The sequence below is a fragment of the Cryptotermes secundus genome, unplaced genomic scaffold (assembly GCF_002891405.2).
Source record: "Cryptotermes secundus unplaced genomic scaffold, Csec_1.0 scaffold1269, whole genome shotgun sequence".
In the NCBI taxonomy this organism is placed as follows: domain Eukaryota; kingdom Metazoa; phylum Arthropoda; class Insecta; order Blattodea; family Kalotermitidae; genus Cryptotermes; species Cryptotermes secundus.
Window position 1 is genome coordinate 469,172 of NW_019720738.1, and position 16,621 is coordinate 485,792.

At 39.4% G+C, this 16,621-nt stretch overlaps 1 protein-coding gene across 3 annotated transcripts; it reads left to right on the forward strand.

Moving 5' to 3' along the window:
* The first annotated feature begins 22 nt into the window (after window positions 1-22).
* On the forward strand, window positions 23-12,720 carry LOC111873256 (trans-1,2-dihydrobenzene-1,2-diol dehydrogenase). Of its 3 annotated transcripts, none has more exons than XM_023867823.2 (6): window positions 23-109; window positions 6,250-6,451; window positions 7,136-7,427; window positions 7,918-8,167; window positions 9,810-9,960; window positions 10,389-12,720. In XM_023867823.2, exons 2-6 carry the CDS (start codon window positions 6,250-6,252, stop codon window positions 10,490-10,492), a joined length of 999 nt encoding a protein of 332 aa, XP_023723591.1. In that variant the 5' UTR covers window positions 23-109; the 3' UTR covers window positions 10,493-12,720. The 3 variants fall into 3 exon arrangements, with proteins under 3 accessions (XP_023723591.1, XP_023723582.1, XP_033610932.1); XM_023867814.2 differs by lacking the exon at window positions 23-109 and adding an exon at window positions 3,929-4,035; XM_033755041.1 differs by lacking the exon at window positions 23-109 and adding an exon at window positions 4,385-4,405.
* Window positions 12,721-16,621: the final 3,901 nt, after the last annotated feature.

The following is a 16,621-nucleotide window of genomic DNA, read 5'->3' on the forward strand; positions in this document are numbered from 1 at the left end:
AGTTTGAAATATCAGCGATAGATGCTGCTGTAGTCTATTTCAGATAGGCGTGAAACGTTGTATTAGTTAGAGATATATATTTGTTAATATTAGGAAAACAAATTGACTGGTATGTATCCATAAAGCTTAATAATGAACATATTACGAACTGGGTTAATGAAATCGAATGTCCTTCTTTTCCTCCTCTAATGAAAAGCCCAGACTCATGTTACATCAAAAATGGAGATATCAGCAAGTGTTGAAGTCAGTGGACAATAAACACTTGCCACACGATTTGTAATGCAGAAATATAAATTTAAGAGAATGAAGATCAAAGATTAAACAACTAGGATTGACGATTTTAGGTTTCAAACACTACGAACAGTTTTTCGCTACTATAAATTTAAAAATGCCATGTACGCAGTCCGATTTAAATACGTGACGATCTACTTGCGGTTTAACCACGCTGATAGTAGCTCAGATAATAATAACAGCACTGAATGGTAGGATGATAGTAAATTTTGAATTGAGAAGGATGACAAAGGGAACGTCTGTAGCCTAATTTGTGGTCCAATCGCGGCATGTAGCTGGAGAATGAGGAAACCCATGAACGCCCATGAAATCCTATAGTCCGTGTTCCCAAGCGGGGATTTGAACGGGGCCCCACAAAAATACAAGTTAGAAGAGTTTCTGCATGAGGCAGCTTTTTTCGTATTAACTGCACATTAATTAATACACTTGCACGGTCTGATGAAATTTAACTTATCCGCAACACGCACTTAACGTGGCAAAATTGATTTATTAGTATTGGAAGTAATTGCCGGCATGGATTCAGCCAGGAATTTTGTCGAAAGGTGGGAGGGGGGGGGCAGAACATTTCCCAACGCACTTAATTGTAAGGCATTTAACAGATCGTTCCACAATTGTGGATCGGTATATTGAAACATAAATAGTGCCAGAAATTGTGTTCAAAATCCTCCATTTTTAATATTTTGCATAGTTGATTCTTTTATAAATTTCGTGTTTTCCCCCCCCCCCAAAACACAAAGAAGTATAAGGCTAGTTTGCCATTGTAACGCCACCCCTGCTGGAACCCGTGGTTGTGAGATATAATTTTAAAATATTCAACTGTTCATAAATACTGTTCATAATTCAAATAATTCAGATGTGTATGCCATTGTAATCCCACCCCTGCTAGAACCTGTGATTGTGAGGTATTATTTTAAAATATTCAACTGTTCATAAATAATATTCATAATTCAAATAATTAAGATGTGTATTTTATTCCTGTATTACAAATTTTTATAACTTCCATGTAATGACAAGAAATAATTGATGCATGACCTGTGTGCATCGATGTACTTCTGACATAAACATTACTGTTCGAAGTATATTTTAAAGTAATGTTTGCAGTGTCTGTACTATATAGCACTGAATGATAAGATTGCTGAAGAATTAGGAAGGATTTGTAACGAAATGGCCATGGCCTAACTGAGGTACTATCCTGTCATTCTCCTGGAGAGACTGAGGAACGCCAGTTTCAGAATATCCAGCGTCCCAGCTAAGATTTGAACCAAACACCTACAGCATAGAAGTTTAGAGCTTGGTTATTTGATTTACATGTTGACATTGTTGTGTTTCTATGTTGTGTCATATTGCCATTCATCTAATGCACATAGAAAAACAGATGTAAATCAAAATGTCTTGATGTCTCATTGTAAGCAGCCTAGCAAACAAAGGAAGTGTATACTGTTATTTTAAATCATATAAAGCAGTGTATTTATGTTGATTTCATTGATGCTGAAATGTGTCTTATAGTCAGTGATGTTCTCAAGCTTTTCAAGTGTTATTTGATTTGATACCTCTGAAGAACAAGGGTGCAAAAGTGTAAAAATTGTAATGAACACACACACACACACACACATATATATATATATATTGTCGCGTGTTGGGTATGTCACGCGACAAATAACTTCAGGTAGCCTTCGGATTCAACGATTATTTATTGAACTCGCTCATCCATACTTGCTCAGAGCCAGGAATACAATTCCTATTACTTGCAGTATCACATTTATTGCCTCCACTGCAATGCTTATACTGCCTTCTGCGGCTATGACATCTCAACTGTCCTTGGCCGTAGCTGGATCCCAACTGTCTCGTTCATACATGCCTAACTAGCTCTGCTTCAAACTCTCTTATATGGGCGTTCTGCAGAGCGGATACCAGACACCATTCCTCACAGATCCGTTTCTGCTTTTTCGACAGTCCACTGTTGCGCAATGAACCTTCTGTTGTTCATCTCCAGGGAAACGCGTTCGTTGTTTCAGCATTCTCTGTGCAATGGCCCACTGTTATTGCGTTACCATGGAAGTACCTACTCCAAACACATTACAGTATATACCCCCCATCAAAATTGATTATTTATTAATGTAATGACAGCAAACTTCAGAAAGAATAATTATTTTTATGGCATAGAACAAGGAATGAAATACAAACAGCAGTGTTGGAAGAAACCTTTTTGTATGTGTGCATAGAATGTCACAGACTTCGTGGGTAATTATTTGAGGATATCTACTGATTACTCTGCTTTCCAGAAATTAGTAAGAATATGTTTTTAAGCATGTCTTATATTACTTTAGAATAAAGTAACAACTGTTACCCTGAAAATGGAGGCTGTACAGTCCTCATAAATATTGGCACCCCCAACCAGATCACAGTGTTTTATCCCGGCAGACCACAAATTATGTCTCCACTGCTGCAAAGACCTCAGACCTCACATAAAAAGTCACAGAGTTACAACTTTTCCACTGTTTTTTAACTTAAAAGAACCATTATTAGGTGGATTTATTAATTCTCTATTTGTCATGTAATCAGTGTACATTTAAGACTTCAGTACAGTGAAACACTGTATAATGTTCCTCAGTTTAAGGTTTTCCCTCATTTAACGTTCAATGTCAATGATCCAATCTCATTCTCAGTGTTAAATTATCTCCATTTAAGATTGTCCTCACTTTAGTGTTCAAATGCACTGTTTCCCAGGTCAGGGTTACACTGTAGTTTTTTTAGGATTACTGTATTTGTGGACATTATCCATTGTAGAGTGTTCTGAACCACAAGATGTTTCGTGAGCTGGATCTGCTTCCATCCTCAGGTGTTGGGAGGGGTTAGCTACTTGATTTAGTCCAGTGATTGGGATCAGCTCTTCCTAATGGACATAACTGAGTAGATGCACTACACCCGAGGACAGGAGCAGGTACACCTACTGAAACAGTGTGTTCAGGTTTGGAATATATTATGATGAATAAAGTTTACTACACCATCATCAGAATCGAAGCTTCTAAGCTGAAGAGGACTACATTGAAGGATGTGACACCATGTATTCTGGCAGGAGTTCATAAATGTTTAGAAGGAACATACTGCCTCCATCATCAGGGTAAAATGTATGCTAAACAAGCAAGAAGCAGCAGCAAACTGAGTCATTTGTTGCCTACTTAGCACACTTCAGGCCTCAAGATGCAGGCAGTACATTCTGAAGGATTATGCATCACATTCCAGTTGATAGCACACTTTGTAGTCACTGCTGTGGGAACTTGAAATTCTGCTTTTCCAGTTTACTTAAGTTTCTATTTAGGTTATCTGTCCTGTTACATTTTGTATGAGGCCTGCCAAGCTACATATAACTTTTGCTCCAGGCTTGTGTAAACTTTGCCCAAGAGTCATGTGTAATCAATCAGATGATAATAAGTTGGGAACATACCAGTAATCACTTAATACTATATGGTAGATAATTCTTCTGAACTGAAACCAGTTTCATTAGATCATGACCTTTTAATCAGGAACCATTCTGTAGAAGGTAGTCATTATCTTGTTTGTTTTAAAAGTGATGATCGCATTGCCAGTGTATAACAGAATCTGCCACACATTGAGAGCTTTCTTATCAACACAGATATCTGTGTTCATGTCTACCATTACATAACATGAGATGCCTGTTATGCATGTACAACTCATCCTCTAGTTAACAGCTGTGCCTGCTGGGAACGTGTGATTTTAACAGTGGTAATTATTTAAATCCTTATGGCCTATGATAAATCAGGATTAGATGATGTATGTTTCTAATTGAGAGAAGTAAGGAAGGTTATAAGCTGCATAATTTGTACTTGCATTTTGAGAAGCTTAGATCGAGACAAACAGAACGGGAATAATATGAACGAGACAAGAAAGGCATTCAGAATATCGGTTATGAGAATACATCACTTGGGATTACTGTCTTTATTTTGTACTCATCTATACCAGCTACTTCAGTTCTTCATTAATTTTTTGGTTATGTATTTCAGCATTATGATGCCATAATCAGACACTGATGAAAATCTGCTTTATGTAACAGGATATTTCTTCAGCTGCCACAAAAAAAGTCTTTCTCATGAGAGTGAGTTAGTCAAATAGAAATTAAACACAGATTTATGTACCTTACAGTTAAGTTTATTTCAGTCCAATGTGACATATAATGCTTCCACCACTTTAGCACCTAGTTACCCAACATGTTTCGATTCATAATGAATCATCATCAGAGGTATGCCTGTACGATCAGGAATCCACCAATACGTAAAAGTTTTTAAGAGTAGAAACACTTAAGACATTTATGAGGCCCACTATATGTAGTTGTTGGTTTTTGTCATATAGATGTTGACATCATTTTTTTTTTTTTTGTAATAAGAATGTTTTTGAATTGTATTACTTAGAAGTGGCGTAGTTGCAATCACTTCCCTAATGGATAACTAAAAATGTTCCACTGTATTTTGTGTAAAAAATTCAATTTGTTTCACCACAGCAACCTTCCTTACGTTAAAATTATGTTTATGAGTGTGTGTATAAACTTATTTTAAGATAAGAATTTTACTCGTGAACCAATGTGGGTTGGTTTTATCTTCCTTGGTAGAGGAATTGTCATCTATCCCTTGGTGCTGTGTTCTTGTTATTAACGGTGTGGTTTGCATGCATGCTGTGCTGCTTATAAGTCACATTGGACTGAAATAAACTTAATTGTAAACCCGTTAGTGTGACGGACCAGAATGAAACAAATTAAATATATGTGCCTTATTCTCCATTTTCATTATCTTCCCCTTACCCACCCTCTCCAAGTATAATTAGAATGGTCAAGTCAAGGAGGGTGAGTGGGCAGGGCATGTAGCACAAATGGGGGAGAAGAGGAATGCATATAGGATATTGGTCAGAAAACCAGAAGGAAAGAACCACTGGGAAGAACAAGGCATAGGTGGGCAGACAATATTAAAATGGATCTTAGAGAGATAGGATGGATTGGTATAGATTGGATTGATCTGGCTCAGGATAGGTACCAGTGGAGGGCTCTTGTGAACACGGTAATGAACCTTCGGGTTCCATAAAATGCTGGGAAGTTCTTGAGTGGCTGCAGATTTGGCTTCTCCTCAAGAAGGGCTCACCTCCATTAGTAAGTAAGTAAGTAAGTACCCTCCTCTTCCATCTCTTTTTTTATACTTCAGTCCCTCCTCCGCCATCTTTCTTCCCCTCCTCTGATCAAGATGGCTAGAGTGGTAACATTTCTGACTTCTGATATGGTGATGCCCAGTTTGAATCTCACCTGGGACACTGTCTACCCTGACTGAAGCTTTTTATGGTTTTCCACCGTCTCTCCAGACAAGTGGTGGGGTAACACTTCAAATTAACGAACAATCATTTTATTTCACACACTTTCCACTGCATTATTTACTTATCATCCTGCCATTTACTGTTGCATAGTCTGAGATACTCAATGTGTATGCATATAAGATATTGGTGGCAAAGCCAGAAAGAAAGAGACTACCAGAAAGACCAAGACATAGGTGGGTGGATAGGATTAAAATAGATCTTAGAGAGATAAGATGGGGTGGTGTGGACTGGATTGATCTGGCTCAGGACAGGGACCAGTGGAGGACTCTTGTGAACACTGTAATGAACATTTGGGTTCTATAAAATGTTTGGAAATTCTTGAGTGGCTGCACAACTTGTGGCTTCTCAAGGAAGGCTCGGTTACATTGAGTTAGTAGGTTAGTCTGAGATGCTGACAGCATCATCAGGTAAGTCAGAAATGCAATAAATACAGATTTCTTCACCTCATTTTTCTTGTTTCCCCCCTCATTCTCCTATTTCAGCTTGTCCACCGCCCTCTCCTCTCCTTCCTCAGCTCCCATTGCCACTTCAGTGATGTGACAAGCATTGTTATGAGTTCAGGTGTATCTTTTTGATCCCGTGTAGATGGCTACTCGCTGGGGCATAGCCAGTGCTGGCAAAATAAGTCATGACTTTGTAACAGCACTGGGCACCCTGCCACCTGACGAACATCATGTGGTTGCTGTAGCAGCCCAAGAACTTGATCGGGCTAAAGCATTTGCAACTGAACACAACATTCCAATTGCATATGGCTCATATGAAGAACTTGCAAAAAATCCTGATGTAGGTGAGTTCAGTACAATGTTTTGAAGTGCATCTTTATATCTGATGCAAGCAGAAGCACTCATTCTTTGTCTGGAATGTTGTTGCTTTCTCAGTATGACAGTATGCAGTAAATTTCATGTAGACATATGCCATCTGTAAACTGGTTATTGTACCAAAGAAGACAGCTTTGGTCAGATCATGAAAAATTGAAGTTTATTTATATAATTATAAAAACATTGGGAATGAGGATTCAAATCACATCCAAAAACAATGTCAGTGTACTTGCACATCTCTTTGACATCCATGGTTACTGTGCATATTGGCAACAGTACAGAGCAAATTTCATGTGTCTGAGTGATCTGTTAGGTCTCCAATAGGAAATAGGGCACAGAAATGTTACATTCTAATATATATCAGTATAAAGCAGAACCTCCATTTAATGTTCCTTGATTTAAGGGTTTCACTCATATAACTTTCAGTTCCATTCCTCCCAAGGCAGTAATCTAAAATTAAATTTTTTACATTTAAGATTATCCTCGGTTTACTGTTAAGATCGACTGCTTCATACACAGTCCTTAAATGGGGGTTTCAATGTAGGTAATCAAAATGCCAGCCAAGTAATTACATAGTTGCATGGGTACTTAGTGAATTAGTTAGCAGAGTCACACATTTTTCAGCATTTAAAAGTGTAATGGATGTAACACAGAGGTGGTTTACATCGGGGCAATCAACACGCTGCACCTAGACATTGGAAAACTGATGCTCAGCAATGGGAAGCACGTTCTTTGTGAGAAACCCCTCACTGTGAACTTGAAGCAAACCAAAGAGCTCATTAACCTTGCCAAGGAGAAGCAGTTGTTTCTTATGGAAGCTGTATGGTCACGCTGTTTCCCAGCATATGATGCTCTCAAGAAGGAGCTTGAGGCCGGCACGTTGGGGGAGGTACTGCAGGTGATCGCCAGCTTTGGCGTCGTCATTGAAGACGTCGAAAGGTTCAAGTATGTCTCCCATATTGTCACTTGAATTTAAGCCCTTGAAGCGTGAATTTCACGCAAATAATGTCAGTCCCAGAGTCAAAATAAATGCAGTACATCTCAGTTATGAAAATTGGTTAGTTAATGTTCTTTATGAAAATAATTATTCATTATGAGACTCATACAAAACACATAACCTTTTGGGAAGTGACACTGTATTCCGTTAGAAGTTTGCTGATGCTACAGAGGAATATACTGCATCTATCTTCAGGGTCAGAGAGTAAGCCAGGCAAGCAGACTAAAGCTTGGACCTTCTACCGGACTGCACGGCATCACACAAGCTGAGTTCTGCAAACATGAATTTGTTTAACACAATTTCTTCATGACTTCACTATATTTCTTGAAGTCCATGTGTGATTTAACATATTTAACCTTACATGTGACTCATCTTGTCACTTGATGCTACATAACCTTGCAACTTTTGGTGAACTAATTGAGTATCTGAATTCTGTAGATTGAGAGAGTTGAATGGGGGCACTATTCTGGATCTGGGAGTGTACCTTCTTCAGCTTGCACAGTTTGTGTTTGGTCCCTCACTACCGGAGAGCGTCGTGGCACAGGGAGTGCTGAATGAGAATGGTGTTGACTCAAGCACAAGCATAAGTCTGAAGTACAGAGGAGGGAAAATGGTGACTGCCTGTACCCATGCAAGAGTTGAACTACCCAATGAAGCATTCATTGTTGGAACAAAGGGTACCATTAAAGTACGTACAGTATAACAAGGTTTCTTAAATTGTGCGCCGTGGCCCGCTGAGGGATCATGATTTGCTGTAATAGAAGTCACTGATTTATCAAGAATTATTTCAGATATGTAGTTATATCTAAACACAGTTTCAGCAAGTTAGCAAGATTTAAGATAGGTGCTTTTCAAAAATGTACAAGTAGTTGCAGCTGGTGAAACATTTTCTGGATCCTCTGAATGCTATATGAACATTTTGTAGCTTACTGTAGGTGCAGAGTAGCAGGAAAGTTTCCTGCTGTCACTGTACATCGTGGGGGGGAGTGTAGGTATATGTATTGTTTAGGTGTCATGGTATCACTAAGTTTGAGAACCCATCAGTGCTAAAACCATGGTTACATTCTGTGCCACTATGAATATGTTTAACGGGCATCAGTGAAAAGAAACCTGTATACAATATTAAGATAAATTATGAACTGATTCAAGATCACATTCTTCTGGGATATGATGCCATGCAGTTTTGTACATCAGCACCAGCATTTCAGAGGAGATACAATGCAGGCACCTCTCGAGTACAGAACCATTTAAGTCAAAATATGCGGTATCACCTTACCAATGTGGGTGGTGTAGACTTTGCCCTAGGGGATTATACACCCTTCCCTAGGCGAGCAGACCATATCTGGAGGCACTAGGAACCAGCCCACCAACCAACAAAATTAAGTTTTTTAATATATAGATGTAAAAAACACTGTTTCCTGTAAGAGGCATGCGGTAGTGTAACTGGTTGAGGTACTACATGAGGCCGCGTCATAGCTCAAGCGGTTAGTCACTGGCTTCCCACCGCGGCGGTCTGGGTTCGATCCGGACTGGTCAAGTGGGATTTGTGGTGGGCAAAGTGGTGCTGGGGCAGGTTTCCCCTGCCAATCTTCATTCCACCAATTGCTCCACAATTACCATCACCTATCATCTGGGGCTGGTACAATAGGTCAGAAGTGGCTGCAGTACAAGGGACTTAGTCCCACCCCGCTAGCATAAAAAAAAATTACTATGCTACATGCCAGAAGATCATGGGTTCGATTCCCAATGAGATCACTGGATTTTTCAGTTGACCTAATTCTTCCAGTCGCACTATGGCCCTGGGGTCGACTCAGCCTCTAACAGAAATGAGTACCAGGAATCTTCCTAGGGGTAAGGGGTGGTTGGTGCATACATTGATAACCTCACTGCCGTGAGCCGACTGTCTAGGAAATGTGAGAGCCTCGACGTCTCACTACCCCATGAGTCTCCACAGTCTGTTACAGGGATAGCTTTACATATACTATTTCCTGCAAGATGTAAATTTGTAATGATGGTATATTGATACAACTATTGTGTTTCTGGACATATCCACCACCCTGTATTTATTTAAAACACAAAACTTTTTGGAGACTGGATTCTGTCTCAATCTTTAGGTGGAACCCACTCACTTGGGCCCAATTTATAGAGCTGGTTCCTCCCTCCAGACATCAGCACCAACACAAGATAGGATATATAAACCAAGCACAGCATAATGCGCCTAAAGACGGAGACAGAATCCGGTCTCTGAAACACTGCATTTTAGGTAAAGCAGGATGATGGATAATGTCCATAGACACAATAATTGAACTGCTTCCTGTGATTTTCTTCAGGTACTCCGACCTTTCTGGTGCCCAACAAGTATAATCACCCCAGAGAAAACAAAAGAATTCATCCTACCAACTGCGTCCAAACCATTCAACTTTACCAATAGTGCTGGTCTCCGCTACGAAGCAGTTGAGGTCCGACGCTGCCTCAGACAAGGTTCTTCTCGTTTCTACAAGTATTAACCAAAGATAATGGGCGAAAATATCATTATGTTTTGGCATCGCATCCAATAGAAATTGGCATACAACTCTATATTAAAATCTTTCTTAATCTGATTGTGTATTGTGCAGAAAAATAAGCATATCTGCAATATGGATACACAGCTTGAGCAAGCTGCATAAGAAGCACTATTGCATACATTTGCATTAACAAATTTCATAAATTTTCTCAATTACATACCCGCAAGCATTTAGTCTCCTGGACAGGTACCAATGTTTCAGAGGAACATACTGCAACCATCTTCAGGGTAAGAGACATCTCAAGATGGAGGCAGTATATTCCCCTGTAATGTTTGTATTATCTACTGAACCACATGGTATCATGGCCCAGAAGACTGTAATCTCACTCTTTATTTTTGTTTACAGGTTTGTTGGAAAGTCCCAAGGTAACCCATGAGGACAGCCTGGCCCTGGCTCAACTAGAGGATGAGATCCGTTCACAGCTGGGCGTTAAATATGAACAGGATTAATGAGACAGATGGATTCCATGGCAGCATCAGCAAAGAATTTGTGTTAAAACAAAATAGATTTTGTTCAACTTTAGTCATGTATTTCACATTAATAAGGAGACATGAAACAAGAGGTTTTATTGGTAACAGCCATGGACTTTAAAACTGTATTATATCTGTGCTATCAATTATAGCTTACACATATGGTGCATGGGAAGAATTTGTTCCACTCAGCTGTTAGTTTGCTGGCTGATACAGATGTTGAATCACTGAATGCATGCAGAGTCCTGTTGTATGACACAGATTAATGTTAATGGATGGCTCGGTGACTTTATGATATAGAAACTTAGGAAGAACTTTGGATTCTTCTTCAACTGGAACACATGCGCAAACTTGTCGAGGCTATTAGTCACACATGCTTGTGAACTGCATGTTTTGACCATGAAGCTAAAACTAAACATTAGGGTACTGGCAAACATGGTTTAGAATAGAAGCACCAGGAGTAGCGAGTTTTACTCTGAGAGTGAATGTAGCTTAACATCTCACTCTTCAAGATCTATGAAAAGAAAGAGATACATACACTGAAAAGTAACCATGTTCAGAGTTTTAACAAATCTATGATAATTCTGGCCAAGAAATGTGAAATACAGATTACTCAGTTGGTTAAGGTTACCATATTCACTGCCAGTTATGTCACAGGATGGCAATTCTGGCTAACATCATGCCTTTAAAGTTTGTAATAGTAGATGTAATAGCCAGGATAGAAACTGGCTACGGGCTGGATGACCGAGGAGTCTCAGTAGGGTCAAAAATTTTCTCTTCTCCACATTGTCCAGACTGACTCTGGAGTCCACCCAGCCTCCTGTCCATGGGTAGTGCGGGCTCTTTCCTCAGAGGTAAAGCAGCCAGGGTGTGCAGCTGACCACTCAACTCCAACTAGGGCCAAAGTCAAGAAAATGTGGATCTATACACCCGCTCCCCCATACACCTTCATGGCATAGTGCTTAGTTAACCACAGGGACAGCTTCACATTTACCTTTAATAGGAGGTGTAATACAGAACCTTTTAAAATTGCTTTGAGAGATTTTTATGTAGACGGATGTGATACCATGTAGTCTGGTAGAAGTTTACTGACATATTGGAGGAACACATTTTCTCCATCCTCAGGGTCAAAGAGTAAGCCAAGCATGCAACCAGAAAAAAAACAGGTTTTGCATCCCTCTTCAATGAATTTTTAGTGTGGGGAGTAATTTTTTAAACCTCTTAAACAGACATAATGTATTACAACAAGGAAAAGGAAAGATGAGAACCAGGTTCAAGGAGTCACACAAAGAAGCTTATTTCAGAATATATATGTGTGTAACGCTTCTTCACATGGAATTCAGTGGTTATGTATACATGGCATTTCAGCTAAATACAATAAAAGTGAAAATTTTTATACAGATATCAGTAGGAAAATGTGATAGCTTTCCAATTTCCCAGATTAATTTGTTCGTGCTATCAATTTATGCATTCTGTATAGAACTTCTTAGAGAGTATTTGACACCTCTAGTACGTAGTCCTACAGTGTGTTCAAGAAAACCACTGGTATGGCAATTTTGGTTCCAATTGTTACATTGAAAATAAAATCTACTAACTTTCTAATGACATTATATCACTAGCCATGCATTCTCAGAGATTTTTTTAGACACAATATCTACATGAATGAGGTTTGTCAAAATTTCTAAATATGCACGCCACACACGCGCTCTATAAACAAAAGCTAATTTCACCATACGTGACTATTTCATGCATTAAATTAAAAGCAGTAAAGTCTCTCTACAACTGCTTATATATGTTTAAAATTAGGATACAGCACAAAAAGTAAAATGTAAGTAAATGGACTTATAATTCCTACAGCCTTGCAAAACATTATGGAAGTTTTCACGGAAAACAGATGCACCAAGTGTTTCTGCCTTCCTGTCGCCTAGTGTACCAATAAGAATGGGCCATCACACTCGCTGATGAGTATCTTACAATCACTGTCCACGTCAAGCCTGATTAAGGGGGCACTGGGCAGGTCTCCAAAATGTTGGCTTCTAACTCAAATTTGACATGGCTGCTTGCTTTAGATTTTCAGTGTTTTCATATCTGTAATGCTGTAATCAGTTTTTAAATAATACATAAGCAGACAGTTTTATTACAAATGGATAACTATATTATTTAAGGAAATCAAATATACATAAAGCAAAATAATGTAATCTAACAATGCCATGGAGAACAAGTGAACTACAGCAGTCTTGCAAGACCATAATATGAAGCTCCAATTCCACTGTTAGTTTAACAAGAAGCAGAAATAAAGCATAGCAGTACCACCTGCTTCAACATAAAGAAACTGCATTTTCCACACACAGTTTTAGTCTTTCATTTGAGTCTCACAGTAAAGAGTGATTATTTCCCTAAATGGCATTAACTGGTGGGTCTCTGTACTGCAGACATGTGCTTTCTGTGCGGTATAAACAAGAACTTCTATATCATTTAGACAAATTTCAGACTTCGAACACATCCCACAGCCGTCAGACAGTAAATGGTCACAAGCCCCAAATCACTATGCTAGCGAGGACCACCAGCAATTTAGCAGTCAGACTTCAAAGGGCTAAGTGCCATTCAACAGATCTGCATATAACTTTTATGTTTTGTTAAGTACAGCATTTCACGGCAAGAATATGGGCCACTTAAAACGATGCCAAAATCTACTGCAGAATAATTGAACTGTGAATGGTATAATAAACTCTGCAGTCACAAGTCCATGGTCATGACACATGCTGCTCAGTACTCAATCTGTCAGCACCCTGTGATCATGAGCTGAGGGTATGACTGAGAACTCAGTAACCATGGTGACGAGTGGTAAGCATAGGTTCATATGTATACCAGAAGTCAGTTTAATGGAAGCCATGATGATACAGTTATAATCCTTAATGTATTGATCACAATTAAGGGATGTTGAACTCAAGCCTTTAAAAAGCTATTAGAAGTTTTACTTTGAAGTATGGTTCTTCAGAGTAGTTGCTGGTGAAATAATTCTTTGAGGAATACCATGTTCTGGGTGTGATGCAGTGTACTCTGGTATAAAATCACCCATGCTCAGATGTAATGTATAGAACTGAAGAGTATTATTATTTTTTTAATGCTAGTGGGGTGGGACTAAGTCCCTTGTACTGCTGCCACTTCTGGCCTATTGTACCAGACCCAGATGATAGGTGAGGGTGATTGTGGAGCAATTGGTGGAATGAAGATTGGCAGGGAAAACCGAAGTACTCGGAGAAAACCTGCCCCAGCGCCACTTTGTCCACCATAAAACCCACTTGACCAGACCCAGGATTGAACCCGGGCTGCCGCGGTGGGAAACCAGCGACTAAGAGCTTGAGCTATGGCGCAGCCTTAAGGACTGAAGAGTAAGTTCAAGTATAAAACTGTGAAGCCCAAACAGAACAATTGAGAGCAAGGAGAATAACTAATACTGGACCACCATGTCTCTTATTGGTCACTGATATTCTCGCATCTTTCCACTTCTGCTATTATGTCCCTTCTAACTGACGACACTAAATATTCCCCTTGCTACTGATGGTTCTCTGTGGGCTCCTCCACAACCCATCAGAATCAGGTGTTGTACACCCAACTCACTATTTGCCATTTGCTGGTTGGTTGCTTGGCTTAGTCTTCTGCACTGAAGATGGATACAGTACATTTCCCGAGACATCAGTGAACATCCATCTGCCTACGTGGCGTCATATCCCAGAAGACAGTATTCTTCAGAGTGACTGCTGAGTCAACCACTCATCCAGTTAATTCTTTGATCAGTTACAGTGCTGATCAGAGAGCATATAAGATGATTCATGTTGTCTGTTACTCTGTGTGCTCTCAATTTCCTATCCTGTTATGCAGTACCGTTTCTTGTTGTGTAATGAGATGCACTGAACAAGAGGGCATTAAATTGACTTATGAATGAAAGATTCAAGAGTGATAATGGCCTTAAAACTGTATCTGTATCTCACCAAAAAAAAAATGAACAGCTAAACTAACATGACTTAAACAGACCATGAAGCCTCACATTCCATCCATGAATGGACTCCCTCAAGGTGGTCCATTCATTTAACGCCAGTAGCTTGTATCCTGCAGTTTACTACTCAGCTGAAAAATTTCAATCACCTCAGCTAAGGACTGAACTCAAGGTCATCTGCAAGAGGGCTTCCAAAAGTACTTCGCCAGAGAGATGTCAATAAAATTCACTCAAGTACCCCATGATGAACAGATATAATTTGGTTCAGCGATTATTACCAAACAGCACAATCTCTGGTGAAGCTCTTCCAAACACAGGAGTGTAGTTTCAGAAAACTGTGATACAACAGAAACACTTTGGTATATCTTTACAAGATACACATATATTAAGAATAAATCATAATGTGCACAGAGTATATGTACGTTAATGCTGGAATGCCTTGCCTCGCTGTGAGTTCAGTGGTGGTCCTTTTGCTCAGTCCCCCAAACAATACCGTGTGAACCTGTCACCAAGCAAGGCATCTGTACAGAGCCCTCGATGTGAACCAAGGACAGCAAATTCTGTGCAACTATGTCAATGTTTGAATCTGGTCCCATCCAATCACCTGTTACCATGCCATCCATACAGTACAACTCTTCTGGCAGAGCGATTGCCCTTTATTGCCTCTCTTGTAAAATGATGATCAATTACAGGGGTTTGTGTTAGGTCTGTAAAAAAAGTAAAAGTAAAGTAAAGCTATCCCTGTAACAGGCCGTGAAGGCCCATAGAGTTGTGAGATATTAAGGGTCCCACATTATCTTGACAATCGGCTCAAAGATGGCGGTAAGGTTGTCAGCCTTACGCGCCGGCTGTGCTTTACTCCCCAGGAAAATTATTTAATTAATTCCTGGTACTCGTTTCTGTTAGAGGCTGAGTAAACGCCAGGGCCTAGTGCAGCTGGAAGAATTAGGTCAATTGAAAAAAATCCAATTACCTCATCAGGACCTGAACCCGCGACCTTCCGCCTTGTAGCATAGTACCTTAACCACTATGCTACCTCGTATGTGTTAGGTCTGTAACCATCACTAAAACACAAATTGTACAAAAAGTTAGATGAATGTGTAATGTTATGTACAACTCCATAAAACCAGAAATAACATAAAACTATACTTGGTTACTGCAGAACAAAGCTGCTTTGTTACCTCTAACCTGTTATATGTGGGCAGGCTGAAAACTGTCATGTGCATTAAAAACATGTAAAATGGGAAATGGACACTGAGCATAATGTAAGAGCATGAAACCACAAGATTCAGTCCCAATGATTAGACGAGTCAGGGAAACTGCACAGTTCATTGTGCATACATGTCAGCTTTTACTGTGGCTGTGGATAGTACATTAATAATCTTCATGACAATGAAATAAGATATGTGAAAAAGCATATTATAAAGTCTCATCTAATGAGTCATACTATTCGATATCCCAGTTTCATTTTGCAAACTGCTTCTACTGTGCCCCTAAAAAAAGGGAGTTTCAAATGTGATGAGACTAGACACACCTAGAAAACAAACAGGGTAGTAATGCTTACCGCATCTTGTCCCTTAATGATGGAAACATACAGCTTCCAAAAATGTGGATGAAAAACTATGTCCAAAATATAAATTGAAGGGTTATGGGGGGCAGCCGGAAAATTTGCATACGAACTTACACATTCAAGCCAGTTAAGAATAATTTTATGGATCACCCTACAGTTGTGGGTCTCTATATTCCAACACATATGGTGCAACATTTAAAATTTTTAAATTTTGATATATTTGGCACATATGCTTCTTTTCCCAATTCTAGTATTCATTTTCCGAGAGTCTGCAAGGAGGGAGGGGGAGATTCCTGGCACGTAGTGTACTTCAGTAAGCATTTCACAAGAAATTGCTACTCCCATCTTCAAGACAGGAGACAGAGGCAACAGCTCTCCTGAAACGTTAGAAATGATCTACCAGATTGCATACTGTCAGATAAAATAAAAATCCTCAGTCACCCCCTCCCCCATGAGAACTTCAAATCTCAAATAAGACTCTTGGGCTAACACAGCAGAAATATTTTGATCTGCAATGACAAATGTTCTTGCAGGGAGCCTA

Bases quoted from the DNA above. Each gene is read 5' to 3' on its own strand.
- LOC111873256 (XM_033755041.1), top strand. The intron at 6,452-7,135 runs GTGAGTTCAGTA...GATGTAACACAG, and splicing joins TGCAAAAAATCCTGATGTAG to AGGTGGTTTACATCGGGGCA. The intron at 7,428-7,917 runs GTATGTCTCCCA...TGAATTCTGTAG, and splicing joins GAAGACGTCGAAAGGTTCAA to ATTGAGAGAGTTGAATGGGG.